Here is a 19,233-nt window from a genome sequence, read left to right as displayed (position 1 = left end):
CTTTAAAAATAGCCTCACCCATTAATTCCAAAGAGAATTTTAAGAAACAGTCAGCAGGTTTCTTCTGTAAATATGAAAATAAACTTTTTTATGTCATGAGATTTATATTGGGAAGAAGCTGTTTACTTAAAAATGCTCTCCATATCTTTGGATATGTTGGTAACTTTGAGCTGTAATAAGTTAATGAAATGTGCTGTTATTTTTGTAATCCCAATAAATTTGGGTTGAAGTTTTTTGGGTTTTTTTTTTTAAAACAAACTAATATTTTTTTGTGAGTTGATACATCTGTCAGGTGTGTATGTAACATTGCTAAACATTAAAAATATTACACTCTCACCCAAAAAGGTTTTGGGTGCTTAGCATTTGCCTTTTTTTGTTTTCTCATGTCCAAGAAAATTTGATCAGGGGTCTTTCCAAAGGTCTAGAATCAAAAACTTTCTTTAAACTCCTCTTGGTAGTGAGATAAAAGCTCAGGAAAAGACCCCCTAAGTGGGTCTTTATCATCCCGGATGCATCAATAGGAGACCGAAGATATCAGCTGATGCCCGCATAAGACTTGGTCAATTCAATCGTATATAATTAAAATCAACTATTTCTGGGAAGAAGAAAAACTGAGAGTTAGAAAGTTTCTTGGTGACAAGGAAATAAGTATTAGGGGAATGCCTGGCAGATAGGCCCCCTGAATTGGAAGCTATCTTGTTGTGGCTGAGGCTCTAGGTTGAACATTCAAGTCACCTTTTGAGCTCTCCTTGGATGAGCCTTAGTCCCGTGGGTCTCACACTTTCGTGCTCTATACAAATACTGGTGATGTCAATATTCACGACACATCCAAGGACAAGGGCACATGTATTTGCAATCCCCAAGCATTATTCTATCCTACCCCCACCTCACTCAAGAATGATCAGAATTCAAATAAAAGACGCATCAGAGATTACCTTCATTCTACTACAGAGTTCCACTCCAATTTATGAAAGCTACAAATCTCTTCCAAAGTCCCTGGTAATAACTATGATTAGCAATGTTTCTTTTGTGTCCTACAGTGTATAACAGTGGTCCTGGCAAGCTCTCTGGGCCACACATACAAAGCATTGGATTATCTCCAATTAAGAGGATCATGTTTCACTAGAAAATTCTCTCATAGTTCTTGGACCTGTGTCTTTTAGTCTGTTTCTATTGTTCTGCCATTCTCTTAATAAGAACAGCTGATATTATCTCTTAAGCAGGGTTCCAGAGGCCAGTGAGCTATGTCACTGCCCTGATTCCGTGTGGGAAGTAACTGACATTTTCTGAACTACCAGGTTGTCTCACATACTTTTCACGAGAACATTAAAAGGTGCTTGCTACATCTGTTTTATAGATGAGGAAACCCAAGCTCAGTGAGGGTAAGGTGGCATGTGAAACTGGCTTTTTAAATACCACGCTGTACAGCCCATGCTCCTTCTGTGGCGCGTGCCTCGGCTTCCATCCAGACGCGAGCCTCCCAGAGGCTCCCTGTGCTTAGAACATGGTGGCAATTTCGGTTTGCATTGGTACTGACTTCACAATTTTTACCCTTTTTCATTATTGTTGTTCAAAGAATAAAAACCAAAATGTAGATTTTTAGAGGGTGTGTGTGTGTGTGTGTGTGTGTGAGAGAGAGAGAGAGACAGAGAGAAAGAGAGACAGAGAGAGAGAGAGAGAGAATTTAGAACAGAACACTTAAATGCCCTTCTTCGTTTTCTACCCAATTATTTCACTCTCCCTTTCCCCTGATTCTTGCATGCACACGAGGATGAGCCTCTTCTAAATGGGAACGGCTTCCAGCTCCATCGGAATGAGGCAGAGGAGCAAATGGTTGCTCATAAACTGGGTCGTCAATAAAACCATACAAATATCCAAGAAAGAATGTGTGTGGCAGCCTTCCCTAGTGAGGAGGGAAAGGGGAGCTGCCAGGGCCCGCAGGCCAGGCCTTCTCACCAGAAGTGAGTGATTAGGAGACAAACTATTCTTTCCTTTGCATTTAAAAGACTGCCTTGATGGAACTTTTTGGGCCTCAGGGAAAAAAAGAGCAGCATGCACGTCCTAGGTGCTACACAAAATGTAAATAAAGATATGGCCCCTCACACTTAATCTACAAGACAAAATATAATCAAGCTCATAATGAGACAACTATGATATGATCAGATACTAAGTGGGTAGATTGGTCATTCAGGAAAACATTTCTAGAATGTTATTTCAGCCCTGTAAACATTCAGGGTGTTATGACTCTCTGCAGCACAGGACAAGGATTCTTAGTTCATCCATCCTGCAAACTCATAGAGCTAGTATAAAAACTAATTAGTTCATCTTCTATAAAGAGCTTTCAGCTCACCGGGAGAGAGGCTGTCCAAGACCAGATGAAGTGTTTAGGCTATGATTTACATCTGCACATTAATCTCTTAAAGTACACCTCATCCTGATTTGAAATGGGGCCAGGATGCTAAGTCTCGCTCACTCTGAGAGCTCTGCTGCCACAGGTATTTAATAACTCAGTGTCAGCAGGATCTTGATTTAATACCTGTCCTGACACAGTTGAAACAAGTGAGTGAAAGTGGTCTGTGTGCCACTGTAGGGCAAAAACAGCCATACACAATACATAAATGAATGAGCATATCTGTTTTAATTCATTTTAATTTTATATACTTGTCCTGTGTTGTTAATTTTATTTTTTTTTATTTTTTTCAACCATTTGCAAGTTTAAAAACTCTTCTTAGCTGCAAGCTGTTCAAAAATAGGTGTTGAATGGATTTGACTTGTAAGCCACAGTCAATTGTAGACCCTTCACCAAAAGCAAATAAGAAAAGCTTCTCAGGACAGGTGACACTTGATTTGGACTTTTAAAGAATAGAGAAGATGTCAGACTGAAAAAGAAGAGTGAAATGATTGGGTAGAAAATGAGGAAGGACATTTCAGTTTGAGGAAACTGAGTATTATAGAAAATAGTAAAGAATCATCTCTATGATTTTAATGTAATTCTGTAAAAACAAGGATTTGGGTAAAGAATTAATATTTGTCTTTTTTCTTCAGTATCAGTAATTTTTGTGATTAAGAATAGGACTGTCGATAGTTTCTGTGTGGCCTTTTCTTTTTGCAAAGATAGTATATAATCATTAAAAAAAATCAGAATGAAAAGATCAAAAATAACAAAAAAGAACATAAAGAATTTCCAAAATCTGACCCACATAAAATAACTGCTAATAATCTTTCAATATAGATCCTTTTAGATCCTTCCTATTGCATGTTTAAACACACATGTAACTACCTTTTTTTCTAAAAAGGGGAAGATAACATACATACCATTATGTAACCTGCCATATTTTATTTAAACAATTTCAATAACTGTTGGATATTTAGGCTATTTTGGTTAGTCCTCTAATGTTGGATATTTAGTTTGCTCCAATTCGTCCCTTATTCTAATTTTCAGCTTTTTCAAAAAGCCCTTAGAAGAAATGATTGATTGAATGATTGGTGGCTAAAAAACCATCTCCCAGATAGACAAGAGTTGTGAGGCATTATTATGGTACACCAAAACTGGAAATTAGGTTTCATCCAAATTGTCATGTTTTCCAACTTTCTCTCAGCCAAATTATACGCCTCTCTGAACCACAGAGGCATGAGTTGCTGAAATGCATTTCAAAAAGTCCATGCGGTTTTCTGTCTCTGAATAAGAAGGCTGGGAAGGATTGAGAGTCACAAGAGCCTGTCCTGAACAACTCAGTTAAGCTAAGGAATGTGGGCTTTGTTATGAAAGTCAAAGGATCCCAAGAGGAGGAGTAACATGATGTTTATACAAGTTTTAAAACTATGACTGTGTAACGGAGAGAAAGATGGACTCGGGGAGGCCCAGCCTAGTGGCAGTAAGAACGGTTAGGGAGGCCCAGCCTAGTGGCAGTAAGAATGGTTAGTAGATTGATCTAAGGACAAAGTGATGCCGGCTTGAACTGTAGACATCGTGTAGGTGTAAAGAGGGCGGAACAGATAAAGCAGAGACTAAGGAAGCAGATACCCCAGAATTCAGTTACTGGTGAGATGTAGGGGGCAGGAGGCAACTAAAGCAGGGAGTCTAGGTTGATACATTCCTGACTGGGTCACTTGTGTGGATAGTGGTGTCACAAAATGGGACAGGGAATACAGTAGGAGCAGATTTGGGGGAAAGAAGATGAGTTTAGTCTTAAATATATTGTGTCTGAGGTGCCTGTTAATTTGAATGTATGGGTCTAAAATGATGGGGGTGGAATTTATGCTGGAAATAAGGATTTTGGGGGTCATGTGGTATGAGTGGCATTTAAAGATGAGTATTTGAATGAGGTCTCTCAGGGAAAGTGTGGAGAAGAGCAGAGGCTGAGTATGACCAGAGAGAAACCAGAGGAGAATCATGTGGCAAAGCAGAGAGTTGCAATAAGGAAGGAGCAGTCAAACAGCATAAAATAAATGCCTTGTGAGTTCTGGAGCTTGAGCTGGTGATCTTGAACTGCTGATCTTGAACTGCTGATCTTGGTGAGAGCAAGTCCATGGGAGTGGTGAAGACAGAAATCAGATTATAAGGGACGACTCATTGAGATAAAGAGTGTATAGAAATACTTCAAAAACAGATGTGCTGCTGTGGTGGACAGAGTCCACGAATGTCAGAATAAAAAATAACCTGCTTCCTCTTCCAGGTACGTCACTTTTACTCGACATGAGAAATTAAAATTATAATCGATATATACATATATAATTATTTTTACTTGACAGAAGAAAATATTGATATATAGTATTATGTATGTATTTACACATAAATAAATTTATATATTTTTCTCATGTCAAGTAAAAATGACGTATGTGTGTGCATATGTATATTCTAGATAAAGTCAACTAGAAACCTCATTCCAACTCTGTAATAATCCAAAGTCTTCTGTCAGATTTCTAAGAATTCCTAGGATGGAGGGTGGGGGATGAGGCTTATCTGCTCATGGTTATCTCTGGCTCCATGCTCCAAGCATGCATTTTGTTAACCTATGATTTAATGGCCCTATTCCAAATTACACTGACCTCATGTGGCAATTGACTTGTGGCAATCAGCCCTTTTTCTTGAGTTCCACAGGCTCAACATCGCATGAAAATAGGGAAATGAAGGTGGTGTTGACATTACAGCAACACAAATGATTTCAAATCGAACGTGAGACACGAGCTGTTATTAGAAATCCTCTGGCTAACTCACCATCAGAGATCTTTCTCCAATGGCAATTTTATCCCACGTAATAGTCTGTGTTGTTTTACTAATACTTTTTTCCTCTTCTCCTCACATGATTCTGTCTCATTACTAGCCTCTTAAAGTACTTTTCGGAATTCCAAATTCTTTTTACTCTGTTATGCACAGCAAATTCAGCAATCTCTAGCTTTCTTTCCAAAAAGCAGCTTCAGCTGACCTTTGCATATCCAAACTGGTTAGTCTGGTGGGGATCCAAAGAGCTTTTATTTCAAGGAGCCACCCTAGAGTTATGGTTGTGAATAGAATTTCTCCCTTCTGGAAAAAAAACAAAAACAAAAACAAAAAAACTCCAAACCCTTGTTGAGGCATTCACAATCTGCTATCTGGACCGTAGTTGCTTCTGAACTTGTTTCTTCCTAACCAGTTGCTTCCTAACTAGTTTATCTGCCTCTGTCTTCACTTACCTCCGATTGGCCTTCAACATTCTAGAGTAATATTTTTCCAAAATATAATTCTGATCCCATCAGTCGCTTGCTTGAAATTCTTCAGTGGTAACCCATATTCCACAGAATAAAGTTTAAATCCCTTAGCATGGCAAACAGGGCCCCGGTTATCTTTTTGACTCATCTTCCATCACCTGTTCTCATGTACGTTGCTCATAAGCCATACTGAGCTACTTGCAGTTCACTGAACAAGTGATGCTCCCTCTGACACAAACATTTTCCCATACCATCCTACCTGTCTAAAATTCCCCTCCCACTCGTTTCATCTGGTTAGCACCTACTCATCCTTCCAAGGAGACCTTGAAAGGTGAGCAGCTTATTGAAGAGATGAGGTAGAAGGCATCCTTCTAAAGAGCCTCTGTTCTCCTCCACACTCCCTGGGTGACCTCATCTTAACTTGTATCACATGACTCCAAGTTCTTACTTCCAGCACAAATACCGTCCCCGTGATTCTAAACCCACACATTCAGGAATCACAGACACGGTGTGTTTAAAACTGAACTCATCTTCCTCCTCCATCACCTGCTCCCGTTATATTCTATACCCCACAGTCTCCCAATACATTTTGCTTTGCATTCTACACTATTTGTGAACATGTCTTAATCTTCCCACTATCCTACTGGATTATATATCTTGGAGATCAGGGACTGAACCTTATCTTTTTGCCTAATAAACAGACAACACTCCATTCGTATATTTGAATAGATGGAGATAATTAGCTACTCAACAACTATGAAGAGACATGACAGTATCTTCTCACCATTCTTCCCAGAGTGGCCAGCAGTGGGATAGGATCAAAGAGGATCATGGTCGAGAAATGAAGTTCTAGAAATGAGATTGGTCCCAGGGGCTAGGACAGAGCAGAACCTACACATGGAGAGGCTAAAGGGTTCCAAGGAGCATATCACTAAGGAGCAGCTCATGGCAGGCATTCCCTCTGTGCACATTGTAGGGCCACAGTTATAAGGCTATCGGCATTTGCTCTTGCTGGCCCTCCTCTCTCAAAGCCGCCACCCGCTTTCCTTGTGTGATCTGGAGGCAGTGGTCCGGCTATAAGCTACATTTAAGGGAACACTTGGGCAAGACAAGGACTGACAACTGGAAAATGGAAATCCTGTTCTCTAAGTAAACCGTTCTGAGATATAATTAGTATAATCTTTAAAACACTAACTCTTGAGTTCGTTAGACAAATTCGCACTCTACAGCGGAGATTTTTACTTTGGTATATTATCTGTTTGTATATTGGCTATTCTGCACTAATTTTCAGATGACTAATCACTTATGCCAGATTTAAACATTGTGCAATTAGCCATCTAGTCTTTGTTACAAATTAAATAGTTTCTTAGCAATACAACTTTTGCAGAGTATATATTTTGAATTTTTTAAATAAGGCATGTAATTGAAAAGTATACCACTCTCCTCTAATCAAAACACTATTGTCACCAGCACAAACTGCTAAATTTTCTCTCTTCCTCAATGAAATCTCAGATGTTCCATCTGAGTAATCCCTGTTACATAAATACAAAACAAATGTTCTAAAGTCAGTCTCAGCTTACGATCTGCAAGTTGCCCAACCTGAATTTCTCATGCATTAATTCTTCTTCGAGCTAGGGCCGAGTGGTGGCAGGACCCCAGATTAAAATCCAGTACATTCATGTGAACAAATGATCAAAAACAAAAAACAAAAAACAAAAAACAGCAGCTCAGAGGAACTCTACATTGAACAAAATTGTGAAAATTAAGCTTTTTATTTTGACATTTAAAGGAAGAGTCAGAGGGAAAATCCATTTACTTATATGTATCTGTGAGTGTCTTCCTAGAAGTTACACGTTAATCTGTAGCTTTTGCTTTATCAACATGTCACCAGTTAGGAGCTGTGAAGACTACGGGAAACCAGCAGAAAGCTAAAAATATCACATTCAGGAGGGGCAAGGTAATACTGACGCCCTTGTTTACTTTTCTCTAAGTGCTGCAAGAATTTTTGACTCTTTTGGAGGGAGACATCATAGGAAGTTTAACAGGAATCTTGACCTATCAGACCTTGCTGGAATGGTAACTATGCTTTTACCCCAGAAGCCGTCACTAATAAAAGTTGTTTTTAAAGAAAGGCAATTAATTTTTAACACATGCAAAAAAAAAAAAAAAAAAAGGAAAAAATCCAACTTTTCCACATATTTTATAAATTGAAAGTCACCACTGGGATGATAAAGATATGAAATAAATGGAAAATGCTTAAGGAAAGAAGACACACTGGCAGAGATTACTTGAAGTTCAGAGAGAGGATTCTGAGGTAATTCCAAATAAATTCTTGTGTAATCATTTATTAAACATTTGGGATTACTCAAACATGCCAGTTACCTAACCTAATGTTTCAAACAGAAAAAAAAATATTTTAATGGTGATGGAAGGGATAATGGGGGATTGGGGATGAGCAAATCACAAATTATAAAAGACATTCTATTCACTGAATACTCCAAAAATCTGAGCTTGTCTTAATCTCAAAACTTGACTTGCTTTAGTGACTGCTGGTTTAGTTGCATTATTAAAAATTTTCCTTTGTGTGGACTTTTTTTTTTTTTTTTAACAGAATGACAGCATTTCCCTTTGGGGAATAATCCCAAACTTTCTACATTTGAAGAAAAGCCGTTGGAGTGATATTTTTATTTTTTCCCCGAGACCATCACTGGTGTCTCAATGCTCCTCGGAGACAGGGAAGTACGGTGGTTAAGGGCATATCTTTGCATCAAGAAAGACCTAAGTCTGAGGCTCGGCTCTGTCACTTACTAGCTACCTAACGTTGGGCAAATTATTCAACCTGAGTTTCATTTGCCTTGGCTGGAAAAGTAGGATTATAGCTTCCTCATGTAAAACATTTTGTGCAGTTCCCAGCACTTAATAAATGTTCGAATAGATACTGGTTAGTATGACGGATCTTTCTAAACATTTTTATCAAAAGAAAAATATCTCAGGGATAAAAGTTCTGGGAGTGGAATAAACACAGCTGTGGAACTCTGGGAAACCCCTCTACGTGAGTTCGTCATTGTCATCAAAAAGTAGTTCGATCTGGGACCTCTTCGTAAATTCTATGTCTAACTTCTATGCTATATGCCTGAAGTTAATAAAATAATATTGACTGTCAGCTCTAATTGAAAAATAAAATACAGATACTTGAAAAAAAGTCCGGTCTGAAACTAGACAAGTACCCACATTACATTGGCCTGTGCAGAAAGGAGACAGGATTAGGGGATGCCTCCCTGGGGAGGTCAGAGAGTAGTCTACACTGCCAATTGCAAACTGGGTGGTTGTTGACTGTGCCCTCTGGGTAAAGTGTTTATTAGAAAAACACTTGTAGGAGCTAGTAAATGTATTGCCACTACAAAGCAGAACCAGCCTTGTACGTGTTCTTGCAAGAAGTCCGTGGAATTTTCACTGTGCTCCTTCTACCCCAATATCAACTCACAAGCTTTAGGAACCCAAACATGCACAAGCAAATCCTCTTTTGTGCATTGTATACCCCTAGCCCTCTTAATTACCTGACAGTCACTGTTAATTTCGGTGATGGGGAGGGAAGTAAAATGAGATGGTCGGAACCATAAGACAAAAAAATTGTACTGGGTAATTTCTTGAAGGGTAAGCAGAATGGAGATTATTGCTACAATATCCCGAAAAAGTAAAGCTGGAGAGTAATTTAAACGGACAATGCTTTCAAGAGAAGCAGTAACCGAAGACTGGCAAACAGTCCCCAAAATTCTCAGAAATCTGTTGTTTCTTCTGGTTTCCTGTTCAACACTCTGCAGTAGTTTGTGTCTTTTGGGGAGATCCTATGAGAAAAAATTTCATTGGGAATTTAAAGTCTGGAAAGGAAACAACTTGGGGAAAATTTTTTCTGTATTTTCAACTTTACACAGCATTATTTTTGTTCCTCTAGAAGACTTGCATAACAGGTCTGGTAAGTCAATTATCTAGGTGCACATTTATTCAGGTGTTATTCAGAAGAAATAGGTGCCGACACCTACATTTCCTTGAATAGTGTGTTGGATATTAGATTTTTACACGTCCAAAAATCCATGCCTAATGCTTGGGCCTTTTCTCCAGTTTTAAGAGAACAAAAGCCATGGAGAAGTGCTGGCTTAGTATTGACAAAACTCTTAAAGGATATACATGTATATCCTATATTGCATCAGTGATTTGTACTCTTGCCATATTTAGAGATAAATCATACAGCAACTCAATATTAACAATTCCGCATAAAACAGTCTATAGCCAAAGCTATCACCATTGAATCCATTGCCCGTCTTGTGGGCAATGATTATACATATAAACCTTTCCCTTATCTTTTTCTGTTTTCCTCAAATTTTCTCATTAGCTGCTGAGTGCAGTCACATAAACTTCTAAGAATCATGACCTGTGATCAAAATACTATTTCTCAATCTAAATGGAGTCAGCCAAGAACTTGTGCACTAATCCTTCCTCTTTGTACCTAGGCAAGTTTTTTTTTTTAATTTTAATTGTCATAAGTGTTATGTAAATTGATGTATAAATACACTTTATGTACATCAATTTACATAAATGTTCCTGCTCATGAATGTGAACACAAAAGATCATTTCTTAAATAACATTGAGTGACTCAATGTTGACCTCCGCAGTGACCTGCTGGAGCCGACTTCGTGTTTTTAGACAGGCATGGAAGTGGCTCATGTGGCCTTAGCCGTTGGTACCCACAGAAGTGTACTTCCAACATTTAGTGCCAAGGTTTTTCTAGTCTTTCCTTCATCACCAGTGCATGCCTTTTTGCCATTCTTTCATAATTGGCCATGAGCACACCTTCTATCCTAACCTGTGTCAAAGTAATTTAATAAACTATGAAAACCTGCTAAGGAGTTGGCAGAGAAGAAAAAGCCTGATTTTCCAATGGATCTCAGCATTATGTAGTCACATGAATTTCCTCTATTACCCTGATCTTAGACATATATTAGTGTATAGAATTAAGAGACTTGATTTATTCTGGGGCCTACTTCCAACTTACAGTAACAATAATCATTCTAAATAGTTTGGTTTAGTCTATGACATAACACTTGCAGTCAAGTGCATACTCGCCTAGTACATTTGAAAATAAGATATCTGAGAATTTTTGAAGACTTGAACTTTCTAAACATCTTTAGGCAGTAGATCCTTATAAACATGTTCTATAGCACTCAGGTATTCAACCATGGACAAAGGCCATTTAAATCGAATCGTAGGAGTGACTTGGAGAGACAGTGGTTGCAATTCCAAGACTATACGTATTAGACTTGCTCATAATTACTCAACTATTAATGTTAACTACATTACCTTCAGCAAATATCCATATGCAAAGTTCAGAAAAGACTTTTAAAAAAGAAAAAAAAATGAGTTTTCCATTTGAATGCACTGGTATACACTGAGCTTTAGCTGAATATGTAACTAAGAAAAAGTTGGCCCTTTTACATTTACATCCTTATTTAATAGACAAACCAAAACCAAATAACTACTTCATGAGCTTCTTCCTGATTTCCAACCTTCAAAATGGAGATTAAGACACATCTTCATTTTGCTTGTTGCGTGTTCTCCCAATTGCCAATCTTAAAAATTTGCTTGCAAACACAAATTCTCCTTTCTATTCTTGCATCCTTAGACTGCCACCCTAGCTTGAGAGAGAGAGAGCGCACGCGCGAGAGAGAGCGCACGCGAGAGAGTGAGCACATGAGCTTGTTTCTTTTTACATTCAGAAGCTGATTTAAGGGACTAATTAGAGTTGTCCTGTAGACAACTACAGAATTGAGACATATGAACAGATTTGTTTCCCTATAGTTAACTGGACGTAATGCCTTTTCTTCTTAATGTCTTTCAACACCACAAACACTAGACGTGTTTTATTTTCCTGCCTTTTTCCCAATAAGGGTAAAGTACACACAACCAAATTAGACTCTCCCCTCTTATTATGAAAACCAGGAAGTTGGATTTGAAGTGCTTCGTTTGTCCTCGTGCTCCCTGGAAGAACTCCCGGTCTTTTAAACTGACAGTGCAGCTGTTGGCTTAAAATTATGCGGAAAGTTTAATACATTCCCAAACTAATTTTCTGTCAGGAAAATATATTGTAAAAGTTTACAAAATATTATGTTTAAATAAAAGCAATGCCCATTTACATCCTAGGGAACTAATAAAAAATAATTTGGATGTAGAAAAGTTCAATTTCATTTCAACATAGTACTAAATAACAGGAGTGCCTGGTGATGATCAAATGCTGGGACAATGTGAAGTGACTGCCATCATAGAGCCAAAATATGTTCACATGCTTCAGAGTCAGAGGCTGGCTCCTCAAAGCAAGCCAGCTTTCCTGGGCAAAGACAGTAGCAGGATGCTGGTGACTCCTATCAACGCCCAGATGACATGTAAGAAAGGGTGACATTTGTAACCCTAACTTTCAGAAACAAAGTAAATCTGCCATTTATCCATAAATAAAGAAAAACAGAGAAAATAAGGATAAAACAGTAAATATGGTGGATGAAAAAGAGCAACCAAACTAGTAGTCAGATCTGGGTTCTAATATTGGCTCTTTCTAACTGAACTTGCACAAGCCTCTCAATCACTCGGAATATGGGACCCTCCCTAGGAACAAAGAGTAGTCTTGATATAACCCAATGATTGCCAACTGTCTTTCAGCTGTGAATTAAGTATTTTAGATTTGAGGAAAGGGACCTATCTTACTTCATTATATTTGATGCCCATCACATAGTCTTAATAAACAGTTGTTTAAATATGGTGATATCGATGCTTAAAAAATTCTTACACTATGCCTTGATGAAAACTTTCACACATCGAGCAATAATTGAGATAAAACTAAATTTGAGTCAAGATGTGCCAATCCAAGACAGAAAATTGTGTCTTTATGACACTTGGAACTTCAAGTTCCATAATGCAAAAATTTTACACTATTAAAACTGAGCTTTTCAAATAGAAAGTTAAAAAAAATTCTAAGTATAGAGAAATTTTGTGGTTATTTAAAAATTGAGGCCACTTCAAACTTACTAGAAATTCCCCTATACAAAAACATCTGACTAAACTAAAAACTACCTATAAGCTACTACTATCCATTATATTTTACTCAAGATAATGATGTACTATTCATATCTTGATTTGTCAATCTTGATGGTGGTACACGTGACTATTTTAGATTTACGATGGCGTTGTGTAAAATTAAATACCGTATCAATTGTTAGTATGATCATTGATGTGTATCTAAAAAACAAAAAACTATGGCTGATTCATCTAGACATGTTTTGTTACAAAGCCAACATTTCCAGTGGGCTCCCTCATGGCAACGGAGGATACCATTTTATCACATAGAGAAGAAAGGCAATCTTAGCATTAGCTGCAAAGTGTGTTCCCCATCATATTCATAACGGCTAATTCACCATTTTCCTCAGTGGCTTCACAAAAAACAAAGTTAAAAAAAATCCATGAATAAAACACCAAGAAATAATAATATAGAGAATGTTACATTTTGGAGGTAAGAGGTGACAATGTCAATAAAATAAGTGTGCAAAGTAAAATTTCTCAACTTTTCCATGGAGCGTTTTTTTTTGTATTACTATAAATAGGCCTTATCTCTATATTTGTTTTTTAAGAACTCTATTCCTAAAAAAGTAAGTTATTTCAGGAATTTCTCTGTTGATTAGATAAATATAAATATTAGATAAATATAGAGAAATTCTGAAACACTTTTAAAAATTTTTCGGTAAAGTTCAGTCAATACATTCTTAAGTGTTCACATTTCTACTACAGAAACAACTTTTTAATAGAACACATTATTCTTGAAATGTTAAATTTGGCTAAAGCTCTTAGAAGGCATTTTGTAGCATCCTACACACTGGATTCCATAACTTAATCTTCAGACACCCACTTGTGCCAGCCAGGGTTGGCAGAACAAAAAATTCTATTTATCAAAAACCGAGTTTCCTGTTTAAAGCAAGCACCATCTTTAGTATCGTTTATTAAGAGTCATTTAAATCCCACGTGCTATATTTGGCTTTTACTGAAAACTATGAGTAAACACTAAACTCATTTTTTAGAAAACGTCAACAGTTTTGCTATGTGAACGTGTTTCAGTCTGACCTTGCCATGTGAATGCTCTGTATACTACAGCAGTGGCTTCCAGGGGAGCTGCGAAGCAGCTGTCAGTTTCCCAGCAGAACAGGGTGTGACATTCTTTTGCTCACCATGTTTATTTAATGGCACACTAACTCTCGGGCATGCAGTCTGCTGAAAACTTCAACCATCATCTTTCAACCATCATCACTCACCGCTGTACTATACAGTTAAAATTTCTTTTCTTACCCATTTTAATCTCTTAACGATAAATAAAAACACACTATTTTATATATTTGGGTCAAATTAATTTTATTATGCTCCACGATGAATTGCCACCAGTGCAACATCCTATTCACTATACATTTCAAAAAAATTCACATACTAAACAAAATTTGAGTTGATAAATGGAAATGAATGATTGAAAGTCTTTATGAATCTCATACATACGGTATGTGGCTAGCTGAAATTGTCTATCACATAGCATTTAGATATAAAAAGCCTCATGCTAGTTTGTTAAATGCGAAGGCTGTCAGACAATCATTTAGCTGAAGTATACACAGGAGGCTGTCAGACAACGCACAGGTACAGCGCTGCCCACGGTGCGAGGTGGTGGAAGACGGAAACATGCAACCTTCATAGCTAAGGTGGACTCAGTCTTCATGCCTGGACTGAACTCCACAGCTGCTGTGTTTCAACCAACAGTAATTCAGAGTTTGTGCAACAACAAAAAGTCTTTTTATCTTTAAGAAGAAAGAATAAATTCAGTTACCTTTGGCAAAATTTTATACCCATCTTACAGGTTTAAAATTGTGTTTCCAAGTCGAAGAATTGACATCTTCTGCTCAGAATCGCTCCTGACAAAGATGTCATATAGAAGTGAGCTAGAAAACCCTGAATTCCTTGGCCAAAAATTAAGAGAGATCTTAAATTGGCATTAAAGATACTTCTAGGATATTTAAAATGTTTTTTATAATGTCAAAAAAAGGAAAATGTTTTAATATTACTTAAAATAATCATAGTGTTCTATTATACCATTTGCACAAATTCTTAATTTTATTGGTTAGTAGTTGTCCAGCCTCATCCACACCACTCACTGAGCTCAAGCCACAATAAAAATTATAGTAAGCAGAAAAAGGTTTCCAGCAGCAGAGGGCACTGTTTCTGCAAGAAACAAAAAGTCTAGAATCTTTCCCATGTGCTTAAATTACTCTTGCAAGAAAGGTAACATTCTTTGAATAATTTAACTATTTTACTGCACCACTTACTGCTTTCAGCAACAAAACCTTTTAAATTATTTCTTATGATAACTAGATGCATGATCACAAGAGATTATGTGATAACTGGTTAAAATTCAAGCCACATCTTGCAGGTCCAGCCTGTCAAGACCATGCCAATACTAGATTTTGGTCGGTACAATTATAAAGAGCTTAATTTTTAGTCGGATATTGTGACTACAGTAATGAAATACATTTGGAACTACATTCTGCATATGACTCAATGTGAGAAAAAATATGTCTGCAGTTAAATCAGATCATTTTTCTACCTAAAATTTAAAGTAGGTAGGTATGATAATTAGCACTATAAATATGAAAACCACTTTTAGGCAGATTAGTGTATGGCAGAGAGGCACGGAAACCCTAATTTTAACATATCATTTAGTATACATAACAAATGTGCAGGTTGTAAAGTTTTATTTAAAAAAAAAAAAATCTATCATTGAGTAATGTGTTCCAAGAAATTTGACATTGGGACCACCGATCTTTTAAGAAAAATGTAACCCTTCACCTGACATTTGACAAAAACCTTGAGAAATTATAAAAAAATTTTAAATAGCATAGTAGGTTCAGCATTACAGTGTATACCTTTGCCAACTAGATTAGATTTTTCCGGTTGTTATTTTTGAATACCTCAATCCATATAAACTGCAAAATAAAAATAATTTCATTATCACTTTTATAATGTTGATTTTTATAGTATATTTAAACAAATACTGAAGTAACCATAATGTACAGTCTCCTTCAGTTCATGTAGAAGGAAATTATCTCCAAGATCCACCCCCCAAACTCCAACAATTTAAATAACATTTGTTTCAGAATAATACCAAAAGTAGTTCTTAAATTTTTGCCAGGAAGAGCGTGTTATATTTGCTAGAGCATAAAAGTAACTTCAGTCAAGTACAGGTATATAAGGGCTCCTTATGATTCCAGCCTCCAAATGCCACTGCTGTACAGTAACAGGCAGTATTTCTGTAAGGTGTATGTTACCAATTTCCCGACTAGCATCTCTGCAGTGATTTTGTGTAGAGCATATTGCTAAAATTTGAGAAACTGCATCAGTGTAGTGATGTCTACAGAACTGTGCAATGTATCAGCTTCAACATTCATGTAGTATTGTGTTCAAAATGAGAGGGCTAAATAAACTAAGGTCTGCATCACTTAAAAAAGAATGTAGTGCTATACTAGATTTTAATAAGAAAATTTAGGTACAGAAAAAGTAGGGTATGAAAATAGTGTTTTCCTTCTGGCATTATAACTAAATTACACTAAGGTTTTTGTCAGTCTCACATATAATATTTAAACTCCCTTGTTGGTGGAATGAAAAATATTCACAAATTAAGTGAGCATCCTGGTGTAAACTTGCACACAATAACAGGGAGTAGCTTGGTAGAGGATTATGACAAACCTTTACAGATTAAATGAGGTATTGCACAGATTAATAAAAAAAGCAAAAAAGGCAACAAAAATATACAGCAAATTGGTAAAACATTTACATGGTAATTTTACAGAATCCATAGACAGAAAGTAGTGTTTAGTATTTCACCTTAAAAATATATATATAATATATAGATCAGTCTTCCCATTCATCATCGTCCTCAAAATCTTCTTCATCATCTTCATCCTCATCTTCATCTAGAAGAAAATCATCAACACAAATTATTAAACCCGTGTACAAATAAAATATTACAAATGGTGTTTTCTCCAATTATTCAACTTCTGAAACATAAACCATTCGATACCTGGAGGAATCTAGTTACTAAGATAGTTTAAAATGAATCTAATAAAATACATCTGAAGAATCTGATGGCGAGTTGAAGATTATAACAGGAATCAAAAGACTTAGGTTCTAGTCCTTTTAATATCTATGTTAATACATTACTGTGTTTCTTTACATGTAAAAGCATTTAGGTTGGTGTTGAATTTTATACTGACATACTGCAAATCTAACTGCCCTCTTATATTCTTCACATGGATTCTCAAACTCAAAACTTCTAAAGTTTCATTACCTTCTCCGACCTGCTTCTCCCCTGCCACCCTATTCTAATCACCATTCTCTCGGGTGTTTAGGCCAAATTATTATTGAAATTTTTATGGATTCCTCTGTTTTCACCACCTTTCCACATCTAATCCACATCCAGTCCTTTTTACCACTTTCACTGATACTCCATACCACCATCATATCTTGCTTAGATTATTGTAATTCCATACTCCATTTGTCCTAGAGCAAATGGAGTGATACTTAAATTCTATGTTTTAAAAATAATATGTTTCTATCCTTTTTTAAGTCCTGGGGCTGACCACTGTTCTTTGAATGAAATCTGATGTGTTATCTCATTCTACAAGACTTGCAGACATTCTTACATGATTTGCCCAGTTATTGTCTCCCCACCTGCCAAAACTTTTCTCATAATGCTCTCTCCTTCAAGTCACTGTTTCTAGATGCCTAATCTTCTTTCTGCCACTTAAACATGCTGAGTTTGTTCTTGTTGTAGAGCTTTTGCAGTAGCTATTCCTTCTGTCTGGCTAAGTTTTCTCATCATTTAGGTTCACTCAAAAATCTCTTCCTCAGAGAGGCCTTTCCTGATCATCCTATGTAAAGCATAGCCCTCTCCCCACAATCGGTAACATTTCCATTTTATTTTCCTCACGACAAGCACCGCTACCTAAAATTTTCCTATTTTGTGTACAGATGTCTTCACACTAGAATATAAGCTCCATGACAGCAGAGACTTTGCCTGTCTTATTTATCACTGAATCCTTAGCATTAGAACAGTGCTTAAGCTGTTCAATAAATAGCTGTTGAGTGAATGAATATTTAGATGTTATCAAATTTTATAAGCATTCTTCTGTATTACACTAACTTTCTATAATTATTGACCCTTTAAAAAACTATAGCCCTCATAAAACCCTGAAAGGCCAAGTTTGTAAGTAAGACAGTAGCTGAGCAACTCACTTGCTAATTAATACTTTAGCCATTAGTACTGAATACATGACATATACGTGGGCTAGAGGTACAGAAGACAGAATAATCTTCCCCCCCACCCCCATAAAATAGATTGTTTGAAGGCTTCTACAAAGAAGAACTCGAAGTCTAGTATTAGAACTTGGAAATTAATAGAAATCAAGAAGGGAAAAGATATCTTCCCCTGGATCCAAACTAAGCTTTTACTTTTATAAAAATAATAATTTTATTTAATTAAGTCTGATGGTCAGCTCTAAATTGTTACAGAATTTATTTCGAAAGGAGTTCAATCAACTTCATGCTAACCTCTGTGTTTATTTTTCTAATAAGAGAAACAATTTGTTACCAAAAGCTTTCACTAGATGTGCTTTACAGAATTTACCTGGAGGAAGGCATCAAGTACATCTAACTATGCATGCATTTACAGAGTAACAAAGATAGGCATTTATTAGCATCTATGATAAGAAGGAAGAAGTAGCTAGTAATTCTATCATCAGGTTCTACCACAGGAGTAATAACAGTTAAAAGAAATGGGTCCAAAAATAAATAAAAACCAAGTTATATATTCATTATATTAGCATGGTTATAATCTTTTTAAAAACTTACTATAGGATAATATTTAGCAGAACCCTGAGGCTTCATAACAGAATGCTTTCTCATGATCATGTATCTCACAGAAATCTTACATTTCCCTCATCTGAGCTGAATGAGGACCTTTTATTTATCTCTTTGACATTAGCAGCTATCAAAATTCTACCTGAACATTAGAATTTTCCATATCTGCAGTTATTTTTTTTTCTTTTCCTATTCAGCCCAAACTTTGCAGTGGTTACTCAAAATTCTCTTGCTATTTCAAGCTTTTGGCACATGACTCGACAATAAATGTTCTCTCCTTTCTGCCATTCACTGTATTAATATTCAGTGATACACTGATAGATGAGTAATTTTTTTCTGCCCTCAAAAGTGTCCTGAGTGGTGGTGTGAAGAGAGGTGTAAGCGGATAAACTATGATTTAATACATGTGTCCAAATTACTGCTGGATATTATCTGACACCCACCTAGGTCATAAAGGTAGAGAAAATATTCTACCAACAAGTATCAATTTAAGTAATCATGTTTCCACAATAATGTCAACATCAATTGCTATATCTTAAAATAACAGTTTAGCTAACT

At 36.5% G+C, this 19,233-nt stretch overlaps 1 protein-coding gene across 1 annotated transcript in view; it reads right to left on the bottom strand.

Annotated features, from left to right (window-relative positions):
• Positions 1-14,111: 14,111 nt before the first annotated feature.
• The window catches only part of WASL (WASP like actin nucleation promoting factor), a 65,717-nt gene continuing 60,595 nt past the window's right edge, over positions 14,112-19,233 (bottom strand). Inside the window, 1 exon segment of the mRNA XM_039861015.1 lies at positions 14,112-16,730. Within this exon segment, the coding sequence (XP_039716949.1) occupies positions 16,669-16,730 (62 nt within the window). The 3' untranslated portion in view covers positions 14,112-16,668.

Source organism: Pteropus medius, unplaced genomic scaffold (assembly GCF_902729225.1).
Source record: "Pteropus medius unplaced genomic scaffold, Ma_sr-lr_union100, whole genome shotgun sequence".
In the NCBI taxonomy this organism is placed as follows: domain Eukaryota; kingdom Metazoa; phylum Chordata; class Mammalia; order Chiroptera; family Pteropodidae; genus Pteropus; species Pteropus medius.
This window is presented reverse-complemented; position numbering and strand designations above follow the sequence as displayed.